General features: G+C 46.1%; 2 protein-coding genes across 2 annotated transcripts in view; one reads left to right on the forward strand and one right to left on the reverse strand.

Moving 5' to 3' along the window:
- Positions 1-16,369, forward strand: part of LOC138930816 (serine/arginine repetitive matrix protein 2-like) — a 129,400-nt gene extending 113,031 nt beyond the window's left edge. The window contains exon 3 of the mRNA XM_070291222.1: positions 15,323-16,369. Within this exon, the coding sequence (XP_070147323.1) occupies positions 15,323-15,390 (68 nt within the window). The 3' untranslated portion in view covers positions 15,391-16,369. The remainder of the gene's footprint in view (positions 1-15,322) is intronic.
- LOC138930099 (melanoma-associated antigen 10-like) lies at positions 6,696-7,701 on the reverse strand. Its single transcript, XM_070289670.1, has one exon. It carries the CDS (start codon positions 7,699-7,701, stop codon positions 6,757-6,759), a length of 945 nt encoding a protein of 314 aa, XP_070145771.1. The 3' UTR covers positions 6,696-6,756.

The following is a 16,369-nucleotide window of genomic DNA, read 5'->3' on the forward strand; positions in this document are numbered from 1 at the left end:
GTAAAATATTTAAGTAGGCCTAAAACCAGAAATAGGTGCTGTGTGTTAATCAGTAAATTAACTGCTTATTGATGCAGTAGACAAAACCTGACATATGAGTGACTTAACACAATTGTTATTGTTGTTCACATAAACTCTGATTTGGGTTGGCAGGAACTTTCTGCTTTCAGGTGACTCAAGGATATAGGCTGCTTCCATCTTGTAGCACCACTATTCCAACATGGGGGTCTCCATGTTTGCTGCTAAATGGCAGAGGAAGCATGGAAAGGGCATACTGGCTCCTACCTAACTGCCAGTGGACAACCCAGAAGGTGAGGAAGACAAAATGTGGATGAGTTCTTGTAGTCTATTCCATAAGCCTTCACATACTCTCTCTCCCATGAGCTGTCACCTAATAGGTGCTCAATAAAAAGCAGCAACTGTAATTGTTATGACAATTCTCTTCATTTATTGAAGGGAGTTTCTGAGAAAACCCAATTTACCTTGAGATTCACCAACTTTTCAGGAAACTACTATCTGTTAGGTGCTTTCTAATATAAGATAACACCTAGTTGTCAAAGGATTCTATAATCTCGGCAGGGAGAACTCACCCTTCTTCACCCAATAACACTTTATTTCACTACTCTTTACAATAATGTTTCTAATTTCAGCAGACTGAGAATTTTCTCCTTGCTTGTGATACATGGCCAGAATCTTTTATGAGCCTCTGCTATGTTCTACATGACTGAACATCCTGTACAGGTAGGTGTCTTTTGGCATGCTGCAAACCAGGACTTTCCTGTACAACAGGTACACAGACAAGGGGCAGTAGAAGGATGGTTGTTTTAGTCAGCTCAGGCTGTTTTAACAAGATACATCAATTTTTATACATCAACTTTGTGGTTTAAACAACAGAAATTTATATGTCTTCTGGGGGTCCGTGAAGTCCAAGATCAGGCTGCTAATGGACTTGGTGTCTGGAGAGGACCTTCTTCTTGGCTTGAAGACAGTTATCTTCTCATTCTATTGTAACATGGCCAAGAGAAATCTCTAGCCTAGTTTTCTCTTCTTATAAAGGCACTACTCTCATCATAGAGGTTCCACCATCATGACCTCATCAAAACCTAATTACCTGCCAAATGCTCCACTTCCTAATACTACCAAAATGGGGGGTATGTTTTCAACATATGAATTTGTGGGGGACATAAACATACAGTTCACAACAAAGCTTTTTGTTGTCGTTTTTAAACAGAGCTAGCCATGGATGGAGGAGCCTGGTAGGCTGCGGTCCATGGGGTCGCTAAGAGTCAGACACGACTGAGCAACTTCACTTTCACTTTTCACTTTCATGCATTGGAGAAGGAAATGGCAACCCACTCCAGTGTTCTTGCCTGGAGAATCCCATGGACAGAGGGGCCTGGCGGGTTGCAGTCCATAGGGTCAGAAAGGGTCAGACGCGATTGAAGTGACTTAGTACGCATGCACACTCAAGATAATCTATCTTTAATGGGATCTTAACAGAGTTGGCTCTGACTCTCTTAGGCCAGGGACAGGAATGCCAGCTTAGTGGCTTCTGGGTATCACCTCAAGAGAGTATCACCCTATTCTCAAGAAATCACTGCAGAGCCTTCAAGCACTGTATTCACTGCACTGGAACAAGAGTTTGGGGTACCTCTCATACCTGCCCCAGGTAGGGATTTCCCTCTGGTTTATCCCTGATCCAAAAGAAACTACTAAGCAATTTTCCATTCCATGCTCTTCTCTCACCTCTAAAACACACAGTCTAAGAGTCTGGCCTCTGCCATCACCCATAGCTTACTAATAATTAGCTTTCATAGAAAAAATGCAGTTTCTCAAAGCACCAAACTGCCCTAGCTCAGGGCATTTCCACTTGACTGCTCTCATCTGGAGTCCTACCTCCTTACTCTTTTTTTCAACTGTTGTTTAGGTAATGGAGGATATCTTACTTTCTTCCTGATATTATTGCTTCTCCTAACCTCTTCCTTTCTCTGGGCAGGAGTATGTCTTGCTTATCCTCAGATTTCCACTGTTATCACAGTGCTTTCTAAAGAAAATATATCCAGTTAATGTTTGATGAATAAATGAGTCAGTGAGTAGATTTTTATTTACTAAGATTAAGATCACTCTTACTTTTCTGAATAAGCCAAGCAAATTCAAGTATATATCTTTTAATTTTACTGAACAAAATCAAATCAAATCCCTTATGATTATACAGTAGAAGTGAGAAATATATTTAAGGGACTAGATCTGATAGACAGAGTGCCTAATGAACTATGGACGGAGGTTCATGACCTTGTACAAGAGACAAGGATCAAGACCATCCCCATGGAAAATAAATAGAAAAAAGCAAAATGGCTGTCTGAGGAGGCCTTACAAATAGCTGTGAAAAGAAGAGAAGTGAAAAACAAAGGAGAAAAGGAGAGATAAAAGGATCTGAATGCAGAGTTACAAAGAATAGCAAGGAGAGATAAGAAAGCCTTCCTCAGTAATTACTGCAAAGAAATAGAGAAAAACAACAGAGTGGGAAAGACTAGAGATCTCTTCAAGAAAATTAGTGAAACCAAGGGAACATTTCATGCAAAGATGGGCTCAATAAAGGACAGAAATGGTATGGACCTAACAGAAGCAGAAGATATTAAGAAGAGGTGGCAAGAATACACAGAAGAACTGTACAAAAAAGAGCTTCACGATCCAGATAATCATGATGGTGTGATCACTCACCTAGAGCCAGACATCCTGGACTGTGAAATCAAGTGGGCCTTAGAAAGCATCACTACAAACAAAGATAGTGGAGGTGATGGTATTCCAGTTGAGCTATCTCAACTCCTGAAAGATGATGCTGTGAAAGTGCTGTACTCAATATGCCAGCAAAATTTGGAAAACTCAGCAGTGGCCACAGGACTGGAAAAGGTCAGTTTTCATTCCAATCCCAAAGAAAGACAATGCCAAAGAATGCTCAAACTACCGCACAATTGCACTCATCTCACATGCTAGTAAAGTAATGCTCAAAATTCTCCAAGCCAGGCTTCAGCAGTACGTGAACTGTGAACTTCCAGATGTTCAAGCTGGTTTTAGAAAAGGCAGAGGAACCAGAGATCAAATTGCCAACATCTGCTGGATCATCGAAAAAGCAAGAGAGTTCCAGAAACACATCTGCTTTGTTGACTATGCCAAAGCCTTTGACTGTGTGGACCACAACAAACTGTGGAAAATTCTGAAAGAGATGGGAATACCAGATCACCTGATCTGCCTCTTGAGAAACTTATATGCAGGTCAGGAAGCAACAGTTAAAACTGGCCATGGAACAACAGACTGGTTCCAAATAGGAAAAGGAGTACGTCAAGGCTGCATATTGTCACCCTGCTTATTTAACTTATATGCAGAGTACATCATGAGAAATGCTGGGCTGGAAGAAGCACAAGCTGGAATCAAAATTGCAAGGAGAAATATCAATAACCTCAGATATTCAGATGACACCACCCTTATGGCAGAAAGTGAAGAGGAACTAAAAAGCCTCTTGATATATCTACCTAAAGAAACAAAAGACCCATATATAGAAAACTATAAACACTGATGAAAGAAATCAAAGAGGACACAAATAGATGGAGAAATATACCATGTTTGTGGATTGGAAGAATCAATATAGTGAAAATGAGTATACTACCCAAAGCAATCTACAGATTCAATGCAATCCCTATCAAGCTACCAGTAGTATTTTTCACAGAGCTAGAACAAATAATTTCAAGATTTGTATGGAAATACAAAAAACCTCAAATAGCCAAAGCAATCTTCAGAAAGAAGAATGGACCTGGAGGAATCAACCTGCCTGACTTCAGGTTCTACTACAAAGCCACAGTCATCAAGACAGTATGGTACTGGCACAAAGACAGAAATATAAATCAATGGAACAAAACAGAAAGCCCAGAGATAAATCCACACACCTATGGACACCTTATCTGCGACAAAGAAGGCAAGAATATACAATAGATTAATGACAATCTCTTTAACAAGTGGTGCTGGGAAAACTGGTCAACCACTTGTAAAAGAATGAAACTAGATCACTTTCTAACACCACACACAAAAATAAACTCAAAATGGATTAAAGATCTAAACATAAGACCAGAAACTTTTATAGTTATAAAACTCCTAGACGAGAACATAGGCAAAACACTCTCCGACATAAATCACAGCAGGATCCTCTATGACCCACCTCCCAGAATACTGGAAATAAAAGCAAAAATAAACAAATGGGATCTAATTAAAATGAAAAGCTTCTGCACAAGAAAGGAAACTATAAGCAAGGTGAAAAGACAGCCTTCAGAATGGGAGAAAATAATAGCAAATGAAGCAACTGACAAACAACTAATCTCAAAAATATACAAGCAACTCCTGCAGCTCAATTCCAGAAAAATAAACGACCCAGTTAAAAAATGGGCCAAAGAACTAAACAGACATTTCTCCAAAGAAGACATCCAGATGGCTAACAAACACATGAAAAGATGCTCAACATCACTCATTATCAGAGAAATGCAAATCAAGACCACAATGAGGTACCATTTCACACCAGTCAGAATGGCTGTGGTCCAAAAGTCTACAAGCAATAAATGCTGGAGAGGATGTGGAGAAAAGGGAACCCTCTTACACTGTTGGTGGGAATGCAAACTAGTACAGCCACTATGGAGAACAGTGTGGAGATTCCTTAAAAAACTGGAAATAGAACTGCCTTATGACCCAGCAATCCCACTGCTGGGCATACACACCGAGGAAACCAGAATTGAAAGAGGCACGTGTACGCCAATGTTCATCGCAGCATTGTTTATAATAGCCAGGACATGGAAACAACCTAGATGTCCATCAGCAGATGAATGGATAAGAAAGCTGTGGTACATATACACAGTGGAGTATTACTCAGCCATTAAAAAGAATACATTTGAATCAGTTCTAATGAGGTGGATGAAACTGGAGCCAATTATACAGAGTGAATTAAGCCTGAAAGAAAAACACCTATACAGTATACTAACACATATATATGGAATTTAGAAAGATGATAACGATAACCCTGTATGTGAGACAGCAAAAGAGACACAGAGGTATAGAACAGTCTTTTGGACTCTGTGGGAGAGGGTGAGGGTGGGATGATTTGGGAGAATGGCATTCAAACATGTATAATCTCATGTAAGAAACGAATTGCCACTCTAGGTTCAATGCAGGATACAGGATGCTTGGGACTGGTGCACTGGGATTGCCCAGAGAGATGGTATGAGGAGGGAGGTGGGAGGGGGGTTCAGGATTGGGAACACATGTACATCCATGGTGGATTCATGTTGATGTATGGCAAAACCAATACAGTATTGTAAAGTAAAATAAATTTTAAAAAAAAAGAAAGAAAGAAAAATAAAAATAAAAAGCCTCTTGATGAAAGTGAAAGAGGAGAGTGCAAAAGTTAGCTTAAAGCTCAACATTCAGAAAATGAAGATTATGGCAACTGGTCCCATAACTTCATGGCAGATAGATGGGGAAACAGTGGAAACAGTGTCAGACTTTTTATTGGTGGGGGGGAGGTCTCCAAAATCACTGCAGATGGTGATTGCAGCCACGAAATTAATAGACGCTTACTCCTTGGAAGGAAAGTTATGACCAACCTAGATAGCATATTGAAAAGCAGAGGTATTACTTTGCCAACAAAGGTCCGTCTAGTCAAGGCTATGATTTTTCCAGTAGTCATGTATGGATGTGAGAGTTGGATTGTGAAGAAAGTTGAGCGCTGAAGAGTTGATGCCTTTGAACTGTGGTGTTGGAGAAGGCTCTTGAGAGTCCCTTGGACTGCAAGGAGATCCAACCAGTCCATCCTAAAGGAGATCAGACCTGGGTGTTCATTGGAAGGACTGATGCTAAAGCTGAAACTCCAATACTTTGGCCACCTCATGCAAAGAGTTGACTCATTGGAAAAGACCTTGATGCTGGGAGGGATTGGGGGCAGGAGGAGAAGGGGACTACAGAGGAGGAGATGGCTAGAATGCATCACCGACTCAATGGACATGAGTTTGAGTGAACTCCGGTGCTGGTGATGGACAGGGAGGCCTGGCGTGCTGTGATTCATGGAGTCACAAAGAGTCAGACACGACTGAGCAACTGAACTAAACTGATTGAGACTAAAATAGCTAAAGGGAATCCAAAAATTAAGATTTGTTAAGATTATGCCTATTTTCTTGAATAAGCCAAGCAAGTACAGGTATATATTTTAATATTACAGAATAATACACTAAAGTGGTTAAGATAATCCAAAAAGTAGGGTTTGTTTAGATTACTCTTACTTTCTTGAATAAGCCATACAAGTCCAGGTATACATATCTTAAATTTTACAGAACAATAGACTAAAGTGGTATGGGAATCCAAAAATGAGCCATGTTTTACATTTTTTCTCTATTGCCTGCTGAGTTTTTCCACATTTCCAAGAAAATCCCAGTATCACGTTATCTTGTTTCAGGTCACAAAATACAATGGAAGGTTCCCCAACTTGTTTTGCAAAATATCAAAACTCTTATTCTTGAATCTGATAAATGTTTAGCAATAAATGTGATCAACATCATTCATAAACAGATTCTAAAGTCAATAAGCCTATTCAAAGGAAGAGTATTTGAAAAAAAAAAGTATTAAAAGGGAAGAAAAAATGATAAACTTTTAAGTCAGCAATACAGAACAGGAAAACAAAGTTGTTGCACAGAGTGTTCTCCCCAGCCAGACCCCGACTCTCCTCTACTTAGAAACCTGACTGCCCTCTTCAAACACAGTTTCTTCAGTTGGGTCAGGAATTACTAGCAAATGCTGCACAATAAACATGGCAGTATTACTATCCATAGAGTTATTTCTGGCCCCAGCTCTCTCTTCCTCATCTCTTAAAGCCTCCTCGTAGCAGTCTGAGAAGGAAATGAGGTCAATCCCTTTGATCTTGGCCAAAAATTCCAAAACTTTCAGCTTGCTGGTTTCAGCATAGGACCTTGGACCCCACCGGAATTCGCACCGTGAAGGATCACTATTAGACACCATCCGGTATTCTAGAGAATTCTCCTGCACCCAGTTTCTGGTGATGAGCTTCCTAGGCTCCCCATAAATGAAATGCTTCCTCCCAGCTTTGATGCCTATCATATTCAAGAAATTCCAGATGTTTTCCTCAGGGACACAGTTGCCCTCTATGAATATCACACCCAGAATGATTATCAGAAGGCCATTTGTAGGCATGTTCTGATCATCACTAACTATCTTATCATGGGTGAGGCCTAATGAGTTGAAAAGGACGTAGCAGTGGGTTTTAGGGTCCATTTCCTTCACATCAATGCCAGAGATCACCTCTAGGCACTTACAAGCTTTCTCAAAGGTCACAAGGAATTGTTTGTTATCCCTTTTGATGGCAACCTTTAGCATTTCTGCCTTTGTTATGGGCTCCTTCTGTTGATATTTGAGAATCATTAAATGAACCAAATTAGCCACCTTCTCATTTAGCAGGTCTCTGGGCAAGGATTTGGTGTCTTCTGAGGCCTGGTGAAAGCCTGTGCCCTCCTCTTCTTGGCTGCTGGAGTCTTCATCTGATGTGCTGCATGATGTGGAAGAGAAGAAGCTCCCGGGACTCTCCGGAGGCTCCTGCTCCTCCTCCTCCTCCTGCTGCTTCTCCTCCTCGTGCACCTTCTCCTCCTCCTGCTCCATCTCCTCCTCCTCCTGCTGCTCCGTCTCCACCTCCTGCTGCTTCTCCTCCTCCTGCTCCTCCTCCTCCTCCTCCTGCTCCTCTTTCTCCTCCTTCTGCTCCTTCCCCTCCTGCTGCTTCTCCTCCTCCTGCTACTGCTCCATCTCTTCCTCCTCCTCCTCCTTCTGCTCTTTCTCCTCCTGCTGCTCTTTCATCTCCTTCTGCTCCTTCTCCTCCTCCTGCTGATCCTTCTTCTCCTCCTCCAGCTCCTTTTCCTCCTGCTGCTTTTTCTCCTCCTCCTACTCCTACTCCTTCTCCTCCTGCTGCTCTTTCATCTCCTTCTGCTCCTTCTCCTCCTCCTGCTCCTTCTCCTCCTCCTGCTCCATCTCTTCCTCCTCCTCCTCCTTCTGCTCCTTTCCTCCTCCTGCCCCTTCTCCTCCTGCTGCTCTTTCTCCTCCTCCTGCTCCTTCTCCTCCTGCTCCTTTGTCTCCTACTTCTGCTCCTTCTCCTCCTCCTTCTCCTCCTCCTGCTCCTGCTCCATCTCTTCCTCCTCCTCCTCCTCCTGCTCCTTCTCCTCCTGCTGATCCTTCTTCTCCTCCTTCTCCTGCTCCTTCTCCTCCTGCTCCTCTTTCTCCTCCTCCTGCTCCTCCTCCTTCTCCCTCTGCTCCTTCTCTTCCTCCTGCTCTTTCTCCTCCTCCTGCTGCTGCTGCTGCTGCTCCTTTTCCTCCTGCTCCTCCTTCTCCTCCTGCTTTTTCTCCTCCTCCTGCTTCTCCTCTGGTGTGCCCAATATCAGTGGAAAGGAAGGGATGGGGGCAAGGAGATGGGTAGGAGAAGGTGAAAGAGCAAGAAGAAATGGAGAAGGTCTCCTCCTCCTCAGGTATGGAATCCTGAACCATCAGCAGGCCTTGTATCTCACTTAGGGTATGAAAGCCTGGCTCAAAAGTGAGGCGTGGACGCTTTGGAGAATAAGGCATGATAACTCTTGTTGGAGGGAGCAGGTGGAAGTGTTACCAGGATGGTGGGAGATGGGATCCCACGGGCCTGAAGGAGAAAGTGGGTCAGCAGCCTCATCAGAGAAATGTACTCTTGGCAGCTCTGACAAAGGCTGACTTACAGATCTCCTCTTTAGGGAGTTCTCTAGGGCCTCACAGGGCTCCTGTCTCCCTGGACAGTTTGTCCCCTGGGAACCTGTAAGAGGATGTTAGAAAGCTCCTCAGAGTGCAGCCAACCAGCACAGCCCAAGGCTTCCAGGGATGACTATGGCAGGTGGGGTCAGGCACTGTGACGTCCCTTCGGTTCTGGAATAGGTGGGGTCCTTGGTAGACATTCAGAATATGCACCTCAACTTGACTTCTCAGCACTGCCTGGGCTTCCTCTGCTCTGCTGACCTGAGGACATGTGCCTCACACCAAGGCCCTTACCTCATAGTTCCTGGAGCCCCTGACAGGTGAGGAGGGGTTGAGTTCTGTGAGGTCATTGCTGTTCTGGAGTGGATGATCCCCTCCATGCTAAGGTTCTTACCTTTGCTCTAACAAGGCTTGTGCCCCCTCTTTCCCTGCCTCCGCTAGCTTAAGACAAAAGCTTACATTCCTGAGACAGATGAGAAGTGAAGGGGCAACACTTTCGGCCACACCTGCCCAGGGCCTTTCAGGGCGACAGCAGGTGCTGAATGAAGTTTGTGGGTTCCCCCTCTCTCCTAGCTGAGAGTTACCCTCATTCCTCACACTGCTGGTTGGTTCTGGGACTCCCTCTGCTGTCTTGAGTCTGGCCCCTTCAGAACAAGCCCTCACCTGCCTGAGACCACCAAGAAGGAAGTAAGGGTATACCATCTGACCACTGGGCCCAGGGCCCCCCAGGGCTGACCACAGGGGCAGGGCAGAGCTGGGTATGCCTTGGGTCCTCAGGTGAGAGTGTGCCCTCAGTCCTCATTCAGAGTCCCTACCTTAAACTCTGGCAGAGTCCAGGACTATTCCCTCTGCTGAGCTGATGTAGCTTCCCCACAGACGGCCACTTCCTCAGAATGAGGACTTCACCTCCCTGAAAAAACCCATGGGCAAAAATGAGGCACTACATCTTACCACCCTTGCTAGGTCCTTCCAGTGCTAAAAGCAAGTGCTGGGCCCCATGTGTCCTCTGGTAGGGCTATCTTCAGTCTTCCCTCATGGTATCCATTTTTACCTTGACAGGGCCTAGACCACCCCCTGCTGACTGGACATTACTGCCTCAGACCATGACCTCACCTTTCTGAGACAACTTTCTCACCCTTGGATAAAGTGGGGGCATATCATATACAACCAACCCTGCCTGAATCCTTCCAGACCTAAGGACAAGAGATAGCTAGACTCCATGGGGTCTCTTCTTTCTGGGATTGAAAGTGCCTTTGGTCCTCACCAAGTGTCCTTACCTTGACTCTGGTAGAGTCTGGGACTTTTCCCTCTTCTGATCTGACGTGACTCCTTCAGCTGACCTGTCTTTTCACTCACACCAAGGCCTTCACCTCAAGACCTAAACACCCTCAAGACAAAAGTAAAGAGACATTACATCCAACCACCCCTGGTTGGGGGTCTCCCATGGCTGGCAGCAGGGGCTGGGCTTCCTCTTCTAAGATAGGTAATTCCCTCTATCTTCCCTCAATGTATTCTTTACTCCTGGAGGGCCTTGCCCACTTTAGGTGGTGACCTGAAATCATCCTTCTCAGACCAAGGTTTTATCTCCCAGGGACACTTCCACATACCCCTTGCAGGGAGTGAGGATACACCACATCTGAGCATTACTGCCTAGATCCTTCCAGGGTGGATAGTGGGGACAGACTGGAGTTTCTGTGAGACCCCTTCTGTCTGTGTTAGGGAGTAACCTTAGGCCCCTTCTTCAAGGCCTTTACCTTACCTTGACTCCTCAGATTCTGGAACTGCCCCCTTGGCTGATGTCATCAGCTCAGACCAAAGTGTTCATCTCCCTGGGACACCTCATACAAAGTAAAAAGACACAATGTCCAGCCACCCCTGCCTGGGGTCTGTTCTGGCATAGGGAATGTACTCAATCCTCGCTCAAAGTATTCATCTGTACCCCTGGCAAGGCTTGCCCCACCCTCCGCTGACCTAAAGTTTTCTGCTCCCACCCAGACCTCACCTCCCTGAGACACTCTATCCCCTGAACTCCTGGTAGAGCTTGTGGCAGAAGTGAGAGTTCATCCCCTCTGTTCATCCCTACTTGGATCCTCCCAGGGCTGAGATTCTGTGGCATCCTTCTTTTCAGGGAAGGGGGGGTCTTCAGGCCTCTCAGTGGCCCTTTCCTTGATTCCTGACAGCCTGTAACTCCTCCCTGTTCTCAACTGATGTGTCCCCCCTTCAAAGGGATGCCCTCACCTCTCTGAGATGCCCATTCCCCAGGAAAAGTTAGGAAATGCCACATCTGTCCAACCCTGCCTGTGGTCTCCTGGGGCTGACAAAAGGAGCAGAGCTGGGCTGGGGCCCCTTCTCTTTATGACAGATATTTTCAGGGCAGGCAAGGCCAAATCTGCTTGGGGAGGGAGGTCCTCTCAATCCTCCCTCATAGTCCTCTCTCTTATCCAGAGGTCTACCCCTCAGAAAAAGTCTCACCTCCCTGAGACTCCCAGAGTGGAAGTCAATAAAGCCACATTTGGCATCCCTGCTACATGGCCTCGCAGGGCTGACAGCAGGGGCAGGTCTCTGTGAGACCCCTCTTCATAGGGTGGAAGGTCCTGTAGATATTCCCTCAGAGTACTTATTTTGATGCCTGACAGTATGTGGCTCTCCTCCCTCTGCTGATCTTAGGCACACCCACCAGACCCAGGTCTTCCATCCTGGGAAGCCCCCAGGAAAAAAAAAGTAGTCAGAGTCCAAATCCAGTAAGCATCCTTGGCTCTCCTGTGTTGGTGGCAAGGGCAGAGAACTGCTGGGTCCCATGTGTTCTCCTGTAGGGGGTGCCCCCAGTCCTTTATCTGACCTTCGGGAAGGCCTGCAATTTCTCCCTCTACCAAACTGTCCCTGCTCCTTCAGACTTGGTCCTCACTCCCCTGAGAACAACCAGAGAAACGTAAAGAGAGGCCACACCCTCCCTCCCCGACCTCCCACCCTTTCCCATTCCACTCCCCTCCCCACCCCTCTGCCCAGCACATCTGAAGGCTGACAGTAGGGGCTGACCAGCATGTCTTCTGCAGCAGGGAGCTCTGGCCCGCTTAGGGTATTCCCACCACCCCACAGGCAAAGGCCTCTCTCCCTGGAGACCAGCCCCACCACGTCCTGAGGGAGCGAGGGCCGCCGCTCCCAAGCCCCACGGCCAAGTCCTCCAGGTGACTGGAGTGGCGGAGCAGGATTGGTGGGGCTCCTCGGGTGCGGAAGGTCCCCCCAACCCTGAGTTTCACATTCACGCCCCACGGGCCCGCCTCCCCTCCTTCTCTTGACCTGAGGCCGTTCCCTCACCCTGCAACCACCATCGCCATGAGGCGCCAGACAGAAGTCAGAAGACAAAGAGGGGTGCAGCGCCCCCTAGGTCGCCTCAGGGCTGAGAGCAGGCGGGGAGGGCGTCATGGGCCCCTGGGTCCCCAGGGGGACCCCTAAGTCTCACAGAGTGGAGAGGGAGCCTTCCTTTGCATCCTCACCTCCACGTCTCCCACCGAGTCCTCCACCGACGCCTCAGTGTCCCAGGCCTCTGGGCGCAAGTCAGGACACAACACACTTGGGACCCCTGCCTGAGACCTCCTGGGAAAGATGGCCGAGGCACAGCATGCCAGAGGGTCCCGTCCACGGGGGCCAAGGAGGCTGCTCTCCCCTGCTCTGGGTCCTCGCCTCAAATGCCGGCAGGGCCTGGGCTCATTCCTTGGTGCCCCAAGTTCATCCTCCTCTAACAAGCCTCACCTCATGTCCAGGAAACCTACTGTGGGTTCTCAAAGCTGAAAGCAAGCACACGGTGGGGCTCCCTCCACCTGACCTGCAGTGGGCTTCTCCCACTTCTGGGTCCTCACCTGATAGACAACAGCTGGACTCCTTCTTCCCCAGCCTCTCAGAGCAGTCTCGTGTCCCTCAGACTCCAGGAGAAATGGGCCCGACACACCACCTCTAGGAGTCCTACGTACGGTCTCCCAGGGATGACTGCAGGGCTAAGGCGGGGCCAGGTTTCCCTGCCCCATCCACAAGGTGAATTTGCGGCTCTACCTATCAGACACAGCCAGCGTTCCCACTCATTCTGTGGGGCAGGGCTGGATTTCCAGCTCTACCTTACGAGACGCAACCAGGGTTCATTTCATGGCTGTCTGTGCGGCAGGGCGGGGTTTCCAGCTCTACTATGAGAAGTGGCCAGGTTTCTCCACCCCACCTGTAAGGCGAAGCCAGGGTTCCCACTCTTTCTGAGAGGCAGGGCCAAATTTGAAGCTCTACCTTAGGAGACACAGCCAGGTTTCTCTGTCGTATGTGAGGCAAAGCCAGGGTTCCCACTCTTTCAGAGAGGCAGGGTTTCCAGCTCCACCTATGAGACACAGCCAGGGTTCCCGCTCTTTCTGCGGGGCAGAGTCCAGTTTCATGGCTCTGTCTGTGCAGCAGGGTGGGGTTTCCAGCTCTACTATGAGACATAGCCAGGTTTCCTTGCCCCATCTATGAGGCAGAGCCAGAGTTCCTACTCTTTCTGCAGGGCACTGACAGGATTCCAGCTCTGGTGTGGAAAAGCCATGCAGTCCTAGCTCAGAGTCCTCACCTTGACTCTGGGCTCAGCCTGGGCTGCTTCCCTCCTGATCTCCAGAACAAGCCCCTACTCCTTGAGAATATCAAGGCATGCGTGCCAGGGCTATGAAAGGTTGACAGCAGAGGCAGGGCAAGCTACTGGCCCGCCCTGAGATTGCAGGCATACCCTCAGATTTGTCCAAAATAGTATTTATATTTACTCCTGACAAGGCTTGTATGCCCTCCTTTTTGCTGACCTGATGATGCATCCTTTGGTCCAAAGTCACCATTTCTCTAAGCACCTCTCCAAAGAGGGCGTGGGGGAGGGGCACTCTATCTGACTGGACTACCCAGGACATCCCATGCTGACTGTATGAGCAGCTTTTTGTGGGTCCCCCACTGTTTGGGAAGGGGCTAACCACAGTCCTTCCTCAAGATCCTCCTCTGGATGCCTGGCAAGGCCTGAGTCCCCTTCCCTCTCCTGACATGAAACAGGGCTCCTCAGAGCAAGGTCCTCAACTCTTTCTGATGCCTTAGTGAGAAGTCAGGGAACCCCACACCCAGCCATCATGCTTTAGGACCTCCTAGAGTTGAAAGCAAATAAAGGGCTGGATTATATAGTACCTTCTCTGTCTGGGGCAGGCTTCTAATTGCTCCTCCCTCAGGGTCTTCATCTTGATGTCTGTTGGTAATTGGATGATGACAGTGTTACTTATCCCTACCTTCTGACCGCATCCAGTGACCACACCCTGAGGTTTCACAGGGCTGACCACTGAAAGAGGGCAGGAGTAGGGCCCAGTTCTTCAGACCCTCCAATCCTCTTTTAAGTCCTCACCTTGACAACTAGCAAGATCTAGACTCCTCCCCGCTGCTAGCCTATGTCTGCCACCTTCAGACCAAGGCCTCTACCCTCCTGAGACACCCCCCCCCCCAAGCTGGAAATGAAGGGGGCTGCTCAGCCTGAGATCTATGCTTGAAGTCTCCCAGGACTGATATCAGCAGTGAAGCAGGGTTCTGTGGGGTACTCTCTGTTCTGGTATGGGTGCACCCCTCAATCCTCTCTGAGAGTCCTCATCTTATACCCTGGGTTCAACTAAATACAAAATGGGAAATTATCCCTTCCTGCCATCTCTGGCCATTTGCTCAAGTGCATCTCCTATAGAGAATGGTTTTAGATTCCAGGCTAGATGCTGTGTAAGAGAGTAGCAGCATCCATGAGAGAGATGAAGCCCAACTTCCTAATGGGTCTCTTCCCTAGCCAGACTTAGATTTTAGAAACTTTTGTTCTAAAAAATGTAGTTTCTACAAGGAAGAAGCTGAACAGTTGTGATTATGGGATATCCTGCCTCTTTTGAGCTTATCTAACTCTGCATTGTCCAATGATGTGATTTTCTTTTTTATAACCCTCATTCTTAGAAATATTTTGTACATTGCACATCTCTACCAAATATACATGTAGAATATATGTGTGTGTGTTTGTGTGTATTTCATGAATATCTACCCTTACTGTGGGTGATTCATTGTGATACTCACTATTCCACTTTTAGTACATTTTTTATAGTCTGCTAAAATAGTACTTTAAAAAAAAAAAAGATCAGTCTTTACCCACTAAATGGGTTTCAACTGATTATTAGCAGACTCAAGTCATACTGGATAAATCAACCCATTTTTCCTGCTGTCCTGTTGTCCTCAAGGATACTGGCATCTGGGGTCTGAGGTGCAGCCTCAGGTTACTATATTGAAGTAGGAGTAGAAGCTTTTAAACTTCACTCCTCCCTATACTGTCATCTTCCTTCTATTATAATCTATAAACTCTCTCCAACCTCTCTTAGGCCCAGGACTTCCTCATCCCAACACAAGTTCAACACAGTCCTCAGTCTTCCCCAGAGGTTTCTCATGTTTTGTTGCTTAGATTTTATTATGTACAGTTGTGAGATTTCTTTTTATTCTACCTTCTATGGTTTTCCAGGCTTGATTATCGGAGAAGACAACGGGCCAAGTTTGATTGTCATCTTTGCAGCTACAAGTAAGGCATGAAATCTGTAAACGAGAATTGACATCTTTACAATGATGTATATCCCATCAGTAAGTATGAAATACTGCCCCATTTATCTGAGACTTACTTTACCTGAATTTATCAGTAAACTTTTATAGTTACCTCCATAAAGATCTAAAATGTTTTTGTGATGATTCTTTTAAGGTACTTTTTGGATTTTATTGCTGTTGTGAATGGGATATTTTTGATTACATGTTCTAATCAGTTACTGCTTTTATGTGACAAGCCTGTCTTTTGCTACAGTGAATTTATACTTTCTGAGGTTTCTTGTTCATTTGAATATTCCACATGCTTATTCTTTAGAATTTTCTACACAGGTAATATCACCAAATAGTATAACTTTCTTTTCAATATTCATACCTCTTATTTATTTTGATATCCACAGTTCTGACTTTGTGTTCCAGTATCATTTTAAATGATAAAGATGATAGCATGTATCTATGTATTTTCCCTGACTTTAATGGAAATGCTTCTACTATTTCACAGTAAAGCATATATGTTGTAGATCTAGGGGGATGGAAGGTCCCTTGTAACCTTAGTTAGCTAAAAGAATTCCCATGAACTTGCATTGAAATTTTCTATTATTTTTTAAAAATATACCCATTGAAGTAATGAAATGGTTTTCTTTTGTTATGGGCTGAATTGTGTACCCCCAGAATTCATACGTTGAAGTCCTAAACCTCAGCAATTCAGAATGTGACTGAATTTGGAGATAGGGCCTTTAAAGGGAAAACTGAGGTAAAATGAGGTCATAAGGATGGGGCCTAATCCAATATGACTGGAGTTCTTATAAGAAGAAGGGACGAGGAAACAGATACACATAAAGAGAGACAGAAAGAGAAGACAGTCATCTACAAGCTGAAGAAAGTGATCTCAGGAGAAACAAATCCTGCCAACATATGGATAGTAGACTTGTAGCCTGCAGAATTATAAGGAAATAAATTTCTATTGTTTAAGCCA

The sequence above is a fragment of the Ovis canadensis genome, chromosome X, assembly GCF_042477335.2.
Source record: "Ovis canadensis isolate MfBH-ARS-UI-01 breed Bighorn chromosome X, ARS-UI_OviCan_v2, whole genome shotgun sequence".
Classification (NCBI taxonomy): Eukaryota; Metazoa; Chordata; class Mammalia; order Artiodactyla; family Bovidae; genus Ovis; species Ovis canadensis.